Raw genomic sequence first — 15013 nt, 5'->3', positions numbered from 1 at the left:
AAATGCTCTAATTAATAATATCTGATATTGTCCATACAATATTATTATAATTACAATGTATTATTATTATTATCATTATTATTATTATTATCACAAGTATACCACCCCTCCTCTTTCACCAAAGTCTTTATACAACAGTCCGAAGTTCATGAAAGTTTTGCTGCTGATAAGCAGAGCCAATAAAAGCAACAGCTCTGCAGTGTAAACACTGTCAGGTCTACCTGCTTCAGTTAGTCAGTGCAGCCTTCTTCTTATGATTTGCATAAAGGCCCCATCAGCCAGCCCACAAATTACCATGTTGTATATTCCTTGCCCTCCGAAAGCATCATGGCAAATTATATCACTCTTCTCAACTGGGAAGTGAACCAGATTCTCCGAGCAGGTGTCAGGAGTAGGGAATTCACATAAACACTGGAGCAGGAGAGGAGGGGAGAACGGACTTTTTTTGTAATTTTTTTAGATCTTTCTTCTCCCCAACCTTCCTTTCCCTTTTAGTTCAGAATACAACTTTTTTTTAATGTTCTCGAAAATGGTGTCCAAGTTGACATCTCTCCAACAGGAGCTCTTGAGCGCCTTGTTAGATTCCGGAGTTACCAAAGATGTTCTGATCCAAGCGTTGGACGATATGGACCCCAGCCCGAATGGCTTTGGAGTTAAGTTGGAGAATCTACAGATGTCTCCGCCAAGTTCTAAAATCAACGGAAATGATTCGAAGCCGGTATTTCTTACGTTGACCAATGGGCATAGTAAGGGCAAACTGTCGGGAGATGAGGGGTCCGAGGACGGGGACGATTTCGATACCCCACCGATACTGAAAGAACTCCAGTCACTTAACACCGAGGAAGCAGCAGAACAGAGGGAAGAAGTTGACCGAATATTAGCGTAAGTGAATAGAACTTTAAATGTTTCATTTCACACATTTAGGGATGTTCATTACCGAATGAATGTGTAGGGTATAGGCGCATAACCAAAATAATATTGTATTATTTATCTGGCTATTTATTTTAGATGTAGGAGTAATTTCAGTGCATTTAAAGCGTTTTATATTTAACATTGTCTGACAAATTAGGACAACAATTAGGGTAAATTAGGACAACAATTAGGGTTATCTGCCTGTTAAAGTTATTTCTTCCAGGAATAATTTTCAGACGTGTGGCCCATGAAAACTATAGCCTACTTGCCCGACCGTAATACTCAGAAGTGTATATGCATTGTGTCTGTATTTTAGAATGATGACAAAATTAGTATAAAAACGTATTTTAATTTACATGTCAAGCGCTTGGCAATAGGTCTCAATGTTCCTTGTGTTAACTAATTAAAATAACGCGCCAATAGTACTTTTCGCGTTTTAGTTACTAATTATCCACACGGGTTATTATTTTTTTCCCTTAGCAAACTATAAACTTAACGAGATCTATTTATATTTAACTTACTCGATCTCTCTCACTTAAGATTATATCTGGTAATGCAAGAAGAGAAAGTTAATTCACATCAACGCATTTGTTTATTACGTAGGATTCAATGTTGCACTAGATATAGGCTCTACTAATAATAATAATGTTCTGGCGAAATATTGCAACATTTCTTAAAGCAAATATTATTTTGTTTTATGAATGTAGTCTATAAAGGCCTTACTCTTTGTAAATGTTCATATTGTCTTAATTTATCTTCTAAAAGCCATTTATAAATGTTCATTCATTACGCTAGTAACATGATCAACTGGCCAGCAGAAAATCAAAACTAACCCACGTGTAGTTAAGTTATTATTAATTGTATTCTATAAATCATCAACTGAAAGATACACAGTGTCGTATGATTAGAGTGAATGGAGATCTGGTTATTCATTGTCGAAAGTTATAAACCAACATCTAAACCAACGTATAAACCCGCATACTTAATTCTCCAAAACAAACAGTTGTGTGTAGATTTGCCACAATTACCCATGTGAAGTCCATACTTAATCTGAGATGTCTGTGATGGTATAGGCTAAGTAAGTGTAGTTGTACTATTTTAGTGCACGCTGCGCACATAGGCTAGGCCTTTTAAATCGTTTGAAATACATTTTCTTTGTCGACATAAAGCGTCCTATTGCGTTGTCATCGATGGGTGCAATTCAATTGTGTTTATTATTGATATAATTGAAGCATTGGAATCATTCAGATGATTTTACCCCATGGGCAAATGTATTCTTCGATAATTGAATGCAATTTTGGATGGAAGCCTTGAACTGATCAATTTCTTCAATTTCTTATCAATGTATTATCAATTTCCTACATCTAGCCAAACAACATGAATTTATTTGACCAAATCATTTATTTATTTTATTTGATTCATACTCGATTCTGGGATTATTTAGTCTGAATTTAATTAGACCTATGGGCTTATTGTCCAAATAGGAAAATGTAGGCTATAACGTCAGTGTGTGTCAGACTCAGCTGACATAAAATTCTGCACTTCTAAACCAATGTAATCTAGGCCCTTCCAATTCGTGGAGTTTAGATTATTTGATAACCTAATTTGGTAACATTTGTCATATATTTCTGTATCCTATATCCTTGATATCTCACATTCGCTATGAAATATTGACGTTTCAAAAACTGTGGATCAGTTATAGGCCAAGGTCTAGGATTTAGATTTCCTCATTTCTCAGTTTAGCCTCTTAGCTACAGTCAAAACACTGAATTGAAAATAGGCCTGATTCGGAGTATTTTCAGGTTATTGAATGTATTATGAAACCACCGGCGTTGGAAAAAGTACCCAATTGTCATACTTGAGTAAAAGTAAAGATACCTTAATAAAACATGAGTAAAAGTGAAAGTAAGTAAAAGTGAAAGTCCCCCAGTAAAATATTACTTGAGTAAAATTCTTAAAGTATTTGGTTGTAAATATACTTAACTACCAAAAGTAAAAAATAATTGCTCAAATATACTTAAGAGTAAAAGTATAAATCGTTTCAAATTTCTTATTAAGCAAAACTTATTTAAAAACCAAAAAAAGTTTTATGGATAGCCAGGGACACACTCCAACACTCAGACATAATTTACAAACAAAGTATGTGTGTCCTCCAGATCAGAGGCAGTATAGGGATGACCAGGGATGTTCTCTTTATAATTGCGTGAATTGGACCATTTCCCTGTCCTGCTAAGCATTCCAAATGCATTCGAGAGTACTTTTGTAAGGGAAAATGTATGGAGTAAAAAGTACATTATTTTATAATGATTAACAGTCATTTATTAGGGTACTTAACAATTGTCCAAAACTTGGGGATAACACGGATAGCATCAGGCGAAGAAGTCTAATAGAATAAACCAAGGGAAATACATGCTTGTGCTGTAGCTAGGTGCTGTAGATTGGTTCTGAACTTATTTGGCCGATGAATAATACCTTAGATAACTGGTTCTATTAATGTGAGTGCTAATGTAGCACCACAACCTATATACCATTATACACATAACGCTATTAGGGTTCTAATAGAACGAATAACATGTATTGAACGAATAACATGTATTTAGGTTCTATGTGTTTTATGTAACTGCAGCGAGGACCCCTGGCGTGCCGCCCGCATGATCAAAGGCTACATGCAACAGCACAACATACCACAACGTGAGGTGGTGGATGTAACTGGGCTAAATCAGTCTCACCTCTCACAGCACCTCAACAAAGGCACGCCCATGAAAACTCAGAAGCGAGCGGCGCTCTACACCTGGTATGTCAGGAAACAGCGGGAAGTTCTCAGACGTAAGTTAATATTTGAGTTTCTCACACAGCTTTCGATACAGTTAGAGGCACAGAGGTGTGTTGGCCTGGGCGACATAATTCTAATGGCCATCCACAACACAATGTGCATGAACATAAATGTCATATCTCGGCTATGCATATGGTCAGAAACATATTGCAGTAAGCCTATGCCTCAAATTTGTCTGATTTATCATTATGGCCTAGGCTACATACTGTATTGTGCAATTGTCCCTCATTAAATTATGTCTTATTTCTTCTTATTGTGTTTTTGGTTTATTTTGTCTCCATTCCCCCCAATACAATATTTTATGTGAGCTTGTTCTTATTTTTCAGAATTCAACCAGGCAGTGCAAGGTTCTGACAGCAATATGACCGAGAAAGGCAGTCAGGATCAGGTGCTGTTTTTCTTCCCAGAGTTCAACCCTCCTGGTCAGGGTATGGGGCAACAAGGGGAGGAGGTGGGCTCTGAACCCTCCTGCAAGAAAATGAGACGGAACCGTTTTAAATGGGGGCCTGCATCCCAACAGATCCTCTACCAGGCCTATGAAAGACAGAAGAACCCCAGCAAAGAGGAGCGGGAGGCGCTGGTGGAGGAGTGCAACAGGTGAGGGGAGGAGGCTTTGGAGAATGAGAAAGTTGCACCTTTTTGCCTGAGTCCCAAATGCCACCCTATTCCCTATTTAGTGCACTGGTGCCAATATGTTTCTGGTCAAAAGTAGTGCACTATAGAGGGAATAGGGTTCCATTTGGGATACAGCTTTGTTCTCTCATTGAATAATTGAATGTTTGGCACATCTTATTTGATTCTAACGCCATCATTACTGCAGCACATGGCCTTAGCTTAGAATGATTTTGACAGGTTTTAATGTCTCTCTTTGTTGACACTATCCAACTATCATTCCAATGCAACTATCATTATGTTTTCCCTTTGTTCTTTTCCATTGTATTCCATTGATACTATTTCAATCTCTCCTCCTATAGGGCTGAGTGTCTTCAGAGAGGGGTGTCTCCATCTAAAGCTCATGGGCTGGGCTCTAACCTGGTCACTGAGGTACGGGTCTATAACTGGTTTGCCAACCGGCGCAAGGAGGAGGCCTTCCGTCAGAAGCTGGCGATGGACGCCTACCCCATACCCACCCACAGCATGAACCCTCTCCTGTCTCACAGCCACAACTCCCCACACCACCACAGCTCCCAGATCAGCGCATCCCCCCCTAGTAAGATGCAAGGTAGCGTCTCCACACCACATGCATATCACAGTACATTACTCTGCTAATATATCTAATATAATACTACACAACAATGGAATCATTCAAATGTGGTCTTTCCTCTTGCTGTACCTGTCTCATCCATGATCTGAGTGCATGTAATCACTATGGCATCTTGATCAGGGACATGCCTTTGACAGTTAAAGAACAATGGTTGGCAAAAGCTTTGGATGATTTTATTTCCATCCCCAAGAGAGGGTGAAAAGTGGCAAGAAAAACAGTTGATGACATCAGTGAGAGAGAAGAGAGAGGGCAAGTGATCAATAAGAGTGACTTAGGGAGCTGAGCAAATGTCATTGTTATTATGATCTTTAAAAACACACTGAGAACAATCCACATTGTACCTGAAATCTTCACTCCAAAGTCAGCAGGCAGGCAGGCAGGAGCAGGAGAGTGGCACAAAGAGCAGCAGTCCTGTGACAGGCCAGGGTCAGGGCAGGGTCACGGAGGGATTCAGCAGTAGCTGAACCTACAACCATTACTTCCACATTCATAAAAGCATAAGGTCGGTCGGTTGCTCGTGACTTTTTGGGGGATCCAATGAACTGACCATAAATGGGAAATCCAATGAACTGACCATTTGATATCATAATGCTGTTTGCACTCAGTGCAATTTAGGCGTCTACCTCTATAAGACATAAAATGGAGCTGATATCTTGGCATAGCATTATCCTCAGTGCCATCGCTTACCACCATAAAAGCAATGATTGAAGAAACTCAATCAAAGCCTCGTGTTGTTCTTTCATGTTAGAACACGAGGTCAACTCTCTAGAAAAACAAGCCGTTTGCCTCGGGTTGCTCTTTTACCTTTGGTTATACTGGGCCCATTGGCCCATGCTCTGTTTGCTTGTGGTTTTTCCCAGCACACCTGACCAAGCATTGACCTCAGGTTGCAAAGTAAGGAGGTAGGTTCAGTGGTAGGCTTGTGTGGGGGTGAGGAAGAAGGGGCTGGTTGTAGAGAGGGCGAGGGTAAGGGTCAGAAGCAGAAGGTACTTTGCTCCCCCTAGTCCTCGGTTGCTTGCTTACAAGGTGTCCTGCCGGCGTCCTGCCGACAGCATCAGCTGTTTTTCACTGTCAGCCCCTGGCCTGACAATAGCACCCCAGCAGGTTGCCTCATCGTGTTGCTAGGCCACGGCCTGTATTATGCATGCTTGAATGGACAATTAAAATCCTTGGCTACTACATCTCCCAGGCCTTCGATAAGGGGCTCCCCTGACTTCTCCTCTCTATACCCCAGCCTGGCAGGGGTCCCTATTGTCTGTGGTGTATTAGAAGACTGCAGTGACTGTAACCTAGGTTATTTTATCTCAGCTGGGCCTTGGGGGGGGGGCTGTTTTAAAGCTCTCCTTACCTTTATGGGGCGGCAGTATAGTGGCCGAGGGAGGCTGGGTGCTCTGCAGACCAGAGCAGCAGGAGCTGTCCTCTGGGGTATTGGCTCTTTTCTGGCCAGACAGGACTGATGACCCCTTCTGCTCCAGCCTATAGAGAGGTGTGTGTGGGTTACCCCCTTCTTCAGCTATCGCCACTACAATAGTTATGTGTGGGAGGTCACTAAAGTGTCACATCAAAGAAAACCTCTTACTCCTGGAGTTTTCATTGATTCTCTTACTTCTGTTGATAAAGGTGAGGTAACTTGATTGGCCAAAATGGTCAAATAGTATTTTTTGGGGACAGACGAGGTTATTCTATCGTCACTGTTTGGCAAAAGACCAAACAAAACAAATGTATAGATGTCTTCTGTTACTAGTCACGTCTCAAAATGTAAATAGGTGATGCACACACACTGTTGGTCTAATCGAACTGTTTCATCAGCTGAATGATCCATTGTGTCTGAAGCCATGATACTTTTAGGGCCATAGTTTCCCCTTGGATCATTCACTTAACCATACAACCTGTGCTTTTATAGAAAAGATGAGAACAGGCAATTGGAATTCAACCCTGTTCTATTACAAACAGATGCCAATACGTGTGTGTCTGTGTGTTTTACAATACTTCATGAGAGAAGGATGACGTGACCATACTGTTCTGTTGTTTATAGTTGTCAGGTTTATTTCTTTGAAACAAGTGGAGCGTGCTTAACCAACGTGAGTCAAGGTGCAACCTAAAAATGTGATTATCATTGAAAAGGAAAAGGCGTAACGCTCAGTGACCATTAAAAAGTCATTGTTTTATTTTAAGTGAAAAGATTAATGTTTCGGCCACTTTGAGGGTGAATCTGAAAGCTGAGCACGAGGAGCAAGTTTCATACATCTCTCAACAAAGTACAGAGGTGGGAGGCGTTTTTTCTTTGTTGTTTCTGTCTGGGGTTCTAAATAGGACTTCTCTTTATGTTGACCTGCATCAAAGCTGAGATAGAAACGTTGATGGGCCAATCAGCACAAATAATTCAGCAACAGTAGCATCTTTTTCACCAGAATGTGCTGAGATTGAGTTGAACACCTGATAACCTGCTGATATCTCATTTGTCTGAAGACTATTCCCTCCTCTCACACGGCAAAGCCTTCTGATTCATGAATCTCCCACCTAATCTGACACACTGGAAAGGTTTTAGCTGTAAGATTAAGACGGCAGTGAGGGGAGTGTGGTTCAATATCTGGTAGACTGGTGTGATGGGCACGTTCCGTTCATTTGGTAATCCTCTGAAAACAGTGTGATTTGATTTAACAACAGTGAGAGTAAAACATCATATATTATAGGAGGGAAAAACAGTGAGCAGGTTGTGTTGCCTCAATGCCTTGTGTCACCCCAGGCTATGTGGGAGTTGGCCTGGCCGAGGGATAGAGAGGCAAGGCCTGCCCTATGCCTGGCCCTGCCCTGTCCACTGGGAGCCCCAGCCTGGTCAGAGAGGTACAAAGGCCTGCTACGTCCTGCAGAGACCCGGGAGGTCTCTCGTATGCACTGGAGCTACAATTACCAGTGCCTGGGGATGAGGAGAGAGGCTTTGATATTACATGCATCACACAGAGCACTGAAGCCTTTTAAACCTGCTGTAACTCCCTGCTGCCTACGCAATCACTCCCCTTCACAGGGTTCTTACCCTCCCCCTGGTCTACTTCTAGTCACCCCTGGTCCAATACTCAGAGTGCTTGGCTATTGGGGTTGATTTAGCTCAAACACTATTTAAGATGACAATTTAGAGAGTGATAGAGGGGAGATAGCTACCTTTTTTAGAATGTCAAATGGTCAAATGTCTTGCAGCCAGAAAGTACAGTAGTCAATTTTGAGTTGCTTTTTTCTGCAATATAATGTCATCCTGTCAGTTATCCAAGATGGCGTAGCAGTCAGACGTCTTTGTCCTGTTGTGTCCCTTGTATATATCGTTTTTTACATATTTGTCTTCGCATATCTTTTAAAATATTTTTGCTAAACCTCAACATCTAAATACTCTCTTGCATCCCACCTCACCCAATGTAGCGTGGATCTGCTTTTTTCCCCCTAAAGTATCTATATTTAATTCGGATCTGGAATCCCTCAACTGAAGCTAGCCAGCTAACTACCAGCTCAGTCAGCAAACCATTGCCAGCGGTCATCAGCTAACCTTCAGCTCGAATAGCTCTCGCCAGTTAGAACAACGTGACTCTAACCAGAGCATAACGGACCTATTACTTTTATCCCCGGATTCCCACCGCAAACAGAACATTTTCATCTGGATCTTCACAACTAGCTAACCGCAACCCCGGATGACTACTCCTGGCTAGCGTTTCCATCCACTTAGCTTGAAGCTAGCCCGGCCAGAGCTCCTGTGCTACCACCGAAGCATACTCCTGGGCTACAATATCTGGACCCCTTCTACAGCCGGTATGGGGCATGGAACCCCGCAGATCCCCTACGACTGGAATACCGACATAATCTGCCCGAGGACTCCAAAAGGCCCCTCAGGCGCGACGCCCGCTGAAGGCCCATTATACTAACCAGCTAGGCCTGCTAGCTACCTAGAGCTACTTGGAACCCTGTTAATTCCATGACCGGTCTATCGACGTCACCGCATGAAGAGGCAAAAACAGACTTAACCCCATCGCGACGTTCCCCAAAGGCTAACTTTCTAGCCCCTGCTATCTGCTTGCTTGCTAACCCGGCCTGCTAACTGCTAGCCTGCCCCGGTCTACTAACTGCTAGCTTGTTTAGCCCCGGCCTACTAACTGTTCGCCGTGTTCCCAGCCAGCCCAACCATTCACTGGACCCATATTTATTTTCAATCTCTTTTCAATTTTTATTTCGATTATACCTTCCGGTAACCTGCCTCACCCAATGTGATACGGAATAGCTATTATTTTAAATTTTAGAATACATTCAAGAACCTCCAGAAGCTAACCAGCTAATTAGCTACAAGCTGTTTAGTCATTGTTAGCCACTGCTAGCGGCTTTTACCTTCTGCACAGCCAGCCCTGTTTTTAGCCTGGATAATACTCGCCAGTCTACCAGTATCGAACTGTCTCTCCACAACAACGCCGGATTCCTGCCGTAATCCCTGGACCACTACTTCTGATCTTCACAGCTAGCTTGCACCCAGTACCGAAGCTATCCCTGAGGCCCACCTCCCGGCCTACTCAGCTGTTCACCCGAACCCCACTCATACATGGCTAGAGCCCAATACTCCACCGGATCCTTGCTGTAAACTCTGGACCTTGGCTAACGCCACTGCCACGAAGCTAGCACCAGTTAGCCGTGAGCCAGGCACATCTCCCTGCTAGCAAACTAAATTCTACAATACCTCTTTCACCATCTGGCTTGGATTCTCTGTCGACACGGCCCCCCGCCGCACCACCACGACTGGTCTGACTGGTCTGTGCCTTCAACCGGCCTCCGTCTGAGCAGACCCCCCCTACCACCCCTGGGCTACTAACTTTAAACATTGTGTCGCCTGCTAGCTTAGTGGCGGCTTCTCTGTTCCATCTACTGCTGTCCCCTGGACACTATGATCACTTGGCTACATAGCTGATGCCTGCCGGACTGTCCATTAATCACGGTACTCCATTCTGTTTATTTATGTTTTATCTGTCGGCCCCAGCCGCGAATTCAGGTTCTGTGTGTAGTTAATCCGACCCTCTCTGCCTAGTCATCGCCATTTTACCTGCTGTTGTTGTGTTAGCTGACTAGCTGTTGTTGTCTCACCTGTTGTTTTAGCAAGCTCTCCCAATCAAGACCTGCGATTACTTTATGCCTTGCTGTATGTCTCTCTCAAATATCAATATGCCTTGTATACTGTTGCTCAGGTTAGTTATCATTGTTTTAGTTTACAATGGAGCCCATAGTTCCACTCCTCACACCTCTGATACCTCCTTTGTCCCACCTCCCACACATGCGGTGACTTCACCTATTATAACCAGCATGTCCAGAGATACAACCTCTCTTATCATCACCCAGTGCCTGGGCTTACCTTTGCTGTACCCGCACCCCACCATACCTCTGTCTGCACATTATGCCCTGAATATATTCTACCACGCCCATAAATCTTCTCCTTTAGCCGCACCCTCATCCTACTTCTACTCTGTTCCTCGGGTGATGTGGAGGTAAACCCAGGCCCTGCATGTCCCCAGGCACCCTCATTTGTTGACTTCTGTAAACGAAAAAGCCTTGGTTTCATGCATGTCATCATCAGAAGCCTCCTCCCTAAGTTTGTTTTACTCACTGCTTTAGTACACTCTGCCAACCCCGATGTCCTTGCCGTGTCTGAATCCTGGCTTAGGAAGGCCACCAAAAATTCGGAGATTTCCATACCCAACTATAACACTTTCCGTCAAGATAGAACTGCCAAAGGGGGAGGAGTTGCAATCTACTGCAGACATAGCCTGCAAAGTTCTGTCATACTTTCCAGGTCTATGCACAAACAGTTCTAACATATAATTTTAAAAATGAATCTCTCCAGAAATAAGTCTTTCACTGTTGCCGCCTGCTACCCTCAGCTCCCAGCTGTGCCCTGGACACCATCTGTGAATTGATCGCCCCCCATCTAGCTTCAGAGTTTGTTCTGTTAGGTGACCTAAACTGGGATTTGCTTAACACCCCGGCAGTCCTACAATCTAAGCTAGATGCTCTCAATCTCCCACAAATCATCAAGGAACCCACCAGGTACAACCCTAAATCTGTAAACATGGGCACCCTAATTACATTATCCTGACCAACCTGCCCTCCAAATACACCTCTGCTGTCTTCAATCAGGATCTCAGCGATCACTGCCTCATTGCCTGTATCCGCTACGGGTCCGCGGTCAAACAACCACCCCTCATCACTGTCAAACGCTCCCTAAAACACTTCTGCGAGCAGGCCTTCCTAATCGACCTGGCCCGGGTATCCTGGAAGGATATTGACCTCATCCAGTCAGTTGAGGATGCCTGGTCATTCTTTAAAAGTAACTTCCTCACCATCTTAGACCAGCATGCTCCGTTCAAAAAATGCAGAACTAAGAACAGATATAGCCCTTGGTTCACTCCAGACCTGACTGACCTCAACCAGCACAAAAACATCCTGTGGCGGACTGCAATAGCATCAAATAGTCCCCGCGATATGCAACTGTTCAGGGAAGTCAGGAACCAATACACGCAGTCAGTCAGGAAAGCAAAGGCCAGCTTTTTCAAGCAGAAATTTGCATCCTGTAGCTCTAACTCCAAAAAGTTATGGGACACTGTAAAGTCCATGGAGAACAAGAGTACCTCCTCCCAGCTGCCCACTGCACTGAGGCTAGGTAACACGGTCACCACCGATAAATCCTTGATAATCGAAAACTTCAACAAGCATTTCTCAACGGCTGTCCATGCCTTCCTCCTGGCTACTCCAACCTCGGCCAACAGCTCTGCCCCTCCGCAGCTACTCGCCCACGCCTCCCCAGCTTCTCCTTTACCCAAATCCAGATAGCAGATGTTCTGAAAGAGCTGCAATACCTGGATCCGTACAAATCAGCTGGGCTTGGCAATCTGGACCCTCTATTTCTGAAACTGTCTGCCGCCATTGTCGCAACCCCTATTACCAGCCTGTTCAACCTCTCCTTCGTATCATCTGAGATCCCCAAGGATTGGAAAGCTGCCGCGGTCATCCCCCTCTTCAAAGAGGGAAACACCCTGGACCCAAACTGTTACAGACCTAAATCCATCCTGCCCTGCCTATCTAAGGTCTTCGAAAGCCAAGTCAACAAACAGATCACTGACCATCTCGGATCCCACCGTACCTTCTCCGCTGTGCAATCCGGTTTCCGAGCCGGTCACGGGTGCACCTCAGCCACGCTCAAGGTACTAAATGATATCATAACCGCCATCGATAAAAGACAGTACTGTGCAGCCATCTTCATCGACCTGGCCAAGGCTTTCGACTCTGTCAATCACCATATTCTTATCGGCAGACTCAGTAGCCTCGGTTTTTCTAATGACTGCCTTGCCTGGTTCACCAACTCTTTTGCAGACAAAGTTCAGTGTGTCAAATCGGAGGGCATGTTGTCCGGTCCTCTGGCAGGCTCTATGGGGGTACCACAGGGTTCAATTCTTGGGCCGACTCTTTTCTCTGTACATATCAATGATGTTGCTCTTGCTGTGGGCGATTCCCTGATCCACCTCTATGCAGACGACACCATTCTTTATACTTCTGGCCCTTCCTTGGACACTGTGCTATCTAACCTCCAAACGAGCTTCAATGCCATACAACACTCCTTCCGTGGCCTCCAACTGCTCTTAAACGCTAGTAAAACCAAATGCATGCTTTTCAACCGTTCGCTGCCTGCACTCACACGCCCAACTAGCATCACCACCCTGGATGGTTCCGACCTGGAATATGTGGACATCTAGAAGTACCTAGGTGTCTGGCTAGACTGCAAACTCTCCTTCCAGACTCATATCAAACACCTCCAATACAAAATCAAATCTAGAGATGGCTTTCTTTTTCACAACAAAGCCTCCTTCACTCACGCCGCATAACTTACTCTAGTAAAACTGACTATCCTACTGATCCTCGACTTCAGCAATGTCATCTACAAAATAGCTTCCAATACTCTACTCAGCAAACTGGATGCAGTTTATCACAGTGCCATCCGTTTTGTTACTAAAGCACCTTATACCACCCACCACTGCGACCTGTATGCTCTAGTCAGCTGGCCCTCGCTACATGTTCGTCGCCAGACCCACTGGTTCCGGGTCATCTACAAGTCTATGCTAGGTAAAGCTCTGCCTTATCTCAGTTCACTGGTCACGATGACAACACCCACCCGTAGCATGCGCTCCAGCAGGTGTATCTCACTGATCATCCCTAAAGCCAAAACCTCATTTGGCCGCCTTTCGTTCCAGTTCTCTGCTGCCTGCGACTGGAACGAATTGCAAAAATCTCTGAAGTTGGAGACTTTTATCTCCCTCACCAACTTTAAACATCTGCTATCTGAGCAGCTAACCGATCGCTGCAGCTGTACATAGTCCATCGGTTTATAGCCCACCCAATTTACCCACCACATCCCCATACTGTTTTTTATTTTATTTACTTTTCTGCTCTTTTGCACACCAGTATCTCTACCTGCACATGTTCATCTGATAATTTATCACTCCAGTGTTTATCTGCTAAATTGTAATTATTTACTCCTATGGCCTATTTATTGCCTACCTCCTCATGCCTTTTGCACACAATGTATATAGATTATTTTTTTTCTACTATATTATTGACTTGTTTATTGTTTACTCCATGTGTAACTCTGTGTTGTTGTCTGTTCACACTGCTATGCTTTATCTTGGCCAGGTCGCAGTTGCAAATGAGAACTTGTTCTCAACTAGCCTACCTGGTTAAATAAAGGTGAAATTTAAAAATAAAATAAAAATCTCAAGCTATATTGAGAGCATCTTTATAATATCCCAATGACACTGCTGGCCGCCCCACTGGTGTCTCAGAAATGGAGCCCTTCTCCTCCGTCCAAATTACCAATAGCCTCACACCAACTAGACGACGGAAGCCTTCCTTAATGGGATTAGGGTTCTCTGCAGCCAGAATTACTGCCTGACACAGGGAGACAAAACTGGCTAGAATAGCACCTCATTCCCTTGACACTTTAAGCGATAAATGTCTGTTTATGAGTCCTCTGCCATTGTGAGGCTATGGTGGTTATGGGCCCAATGGAGTGTGCATTATTGTCCTGTAGCGGTGTTAATAAGACACCGTGGAGTGCTGTGGGGTTGCTAGTGTGTTGTTAAGGAGAATATGAGCTCTGTCTGTGGTTCTCTTGTGGTCTGCCTGGAAAGACTGGACAACATGTTAGTTGTTAGTGGATGAAATACAGTCAAGATGATAATGATCAATTCTTTGGTCTGATTTAGTTGTATTCCCCAGGCAGTAGATCATGTTTTTGCTAAGGATAAACTTTATTTTGGGTGAGATATGATGTTCCATTATTTTATGGCAGACATATGGTGCTTGGTGTCCCCGGTCTGTGACTGTCTGTGACTATCTGGGACAGTGGCAGCCAGGGCGCTCAGTGTGACATGCGTGGGTCAGGGACAGAGGGCCCAGGGATGATCTGGGATCTGAGAGTAAACACTGTCCTAAATGGCACCCTATTCCATACATAGTGCACTACTATGGGCCCTGGTCTAAAACAGTGCACTATATAGGGAATAGGGTGCCATTTGGGACTGGCCCAGTGTCACAGCCCACTGCTCTGCTCTGCAGGGGGGAGGGAGTCTCTGTGTGAGACTGAGACTACAGGATAAGAATGTGTTTGACATTGGTTGTAATTGTGTAATGTTTGCTCTGTTGGTATCAAAGGGGGCCAGGATTGGCAAACATCCATTTGACAGGAGGAGAGCAGCATTCCTTTGGCCCCCGGTGGCGAATGGAGGTGGGAGACAACAAGGGGTCTAGACACGGGATTAAGAGATGATGGGTCATTCAGTGATGTCACAAAATTCAGTGACTAAGTGTCTGGAGAGTGGAAGGATAGGTGAGAACATGACAGGGTTCCCTATTGATGACATACTGTACGTAGAAGGCATTTCTTCACTTTCATACCTTTACCTGGGCACAGAGAGATCCTTTCCATGCTGGGT

General features: G+C 44.1%; 1 protein-coding gene across 5 annotated transcripts in view; it reads left to right on the top strand.

The window, feature by feature from the left end:
• Positions 1-271: 271 nt before the first annotated feature.
• LOC112266132 (hepatocyte nuclear factor 1-beta-A) overlaps positions 272-15013 on the top strand; it is a 29402-nt gene continuing 14660 nt past the window's right edge. For 2 of the 5 annotated variants that reach the window (XM_042296204.1, XM_042296200.1), the window contains exons 1-4: positions 273-882; positions 3539-3738; positions 4072-4342; positions 4720-4967. In XM_042296204.1, the coding sequence (XP_042152138.1) occupies positions 518-882; positions 3539-3738; positions 4072-4342; positions 4720-4967 (1084 nt within the window). In that variant the 5' untranslated portion in view covers positions 273-517. Of the gene's footprint in view, positions 883-3538; positions 3739-4071; positions 4343-4719; positions 4968-15013 lie in introns of all 5 variants that reach the window. The other 3 variants (XM_042296202.1, XM_042296201.1, XM_042296203.1) reach the window with 3 other exon arrangements.

Source organism: Oncorhynchus tshawytscha, linkage group LG13 (genome assembly GCF_018296145.1).
Source record: "Oncorhynchus tshawytscha isolate Ot180627B linkage group LG13, Otsh_v2.0, whole genome shotgun sequence".
Classification (NCBI taxonomy): Eukaryota; Metazoa; Chordata; class Actinopteri; order Salmoniformes; family Salmonidae; genus Oncorhynchus; species Oncorhynchus tshawytscha.
The sequence above is the reverse complement of the archived record's forward strand: the minus strand, read 5'-3'. Positions and strand labels throughout refer to the sequence as shown.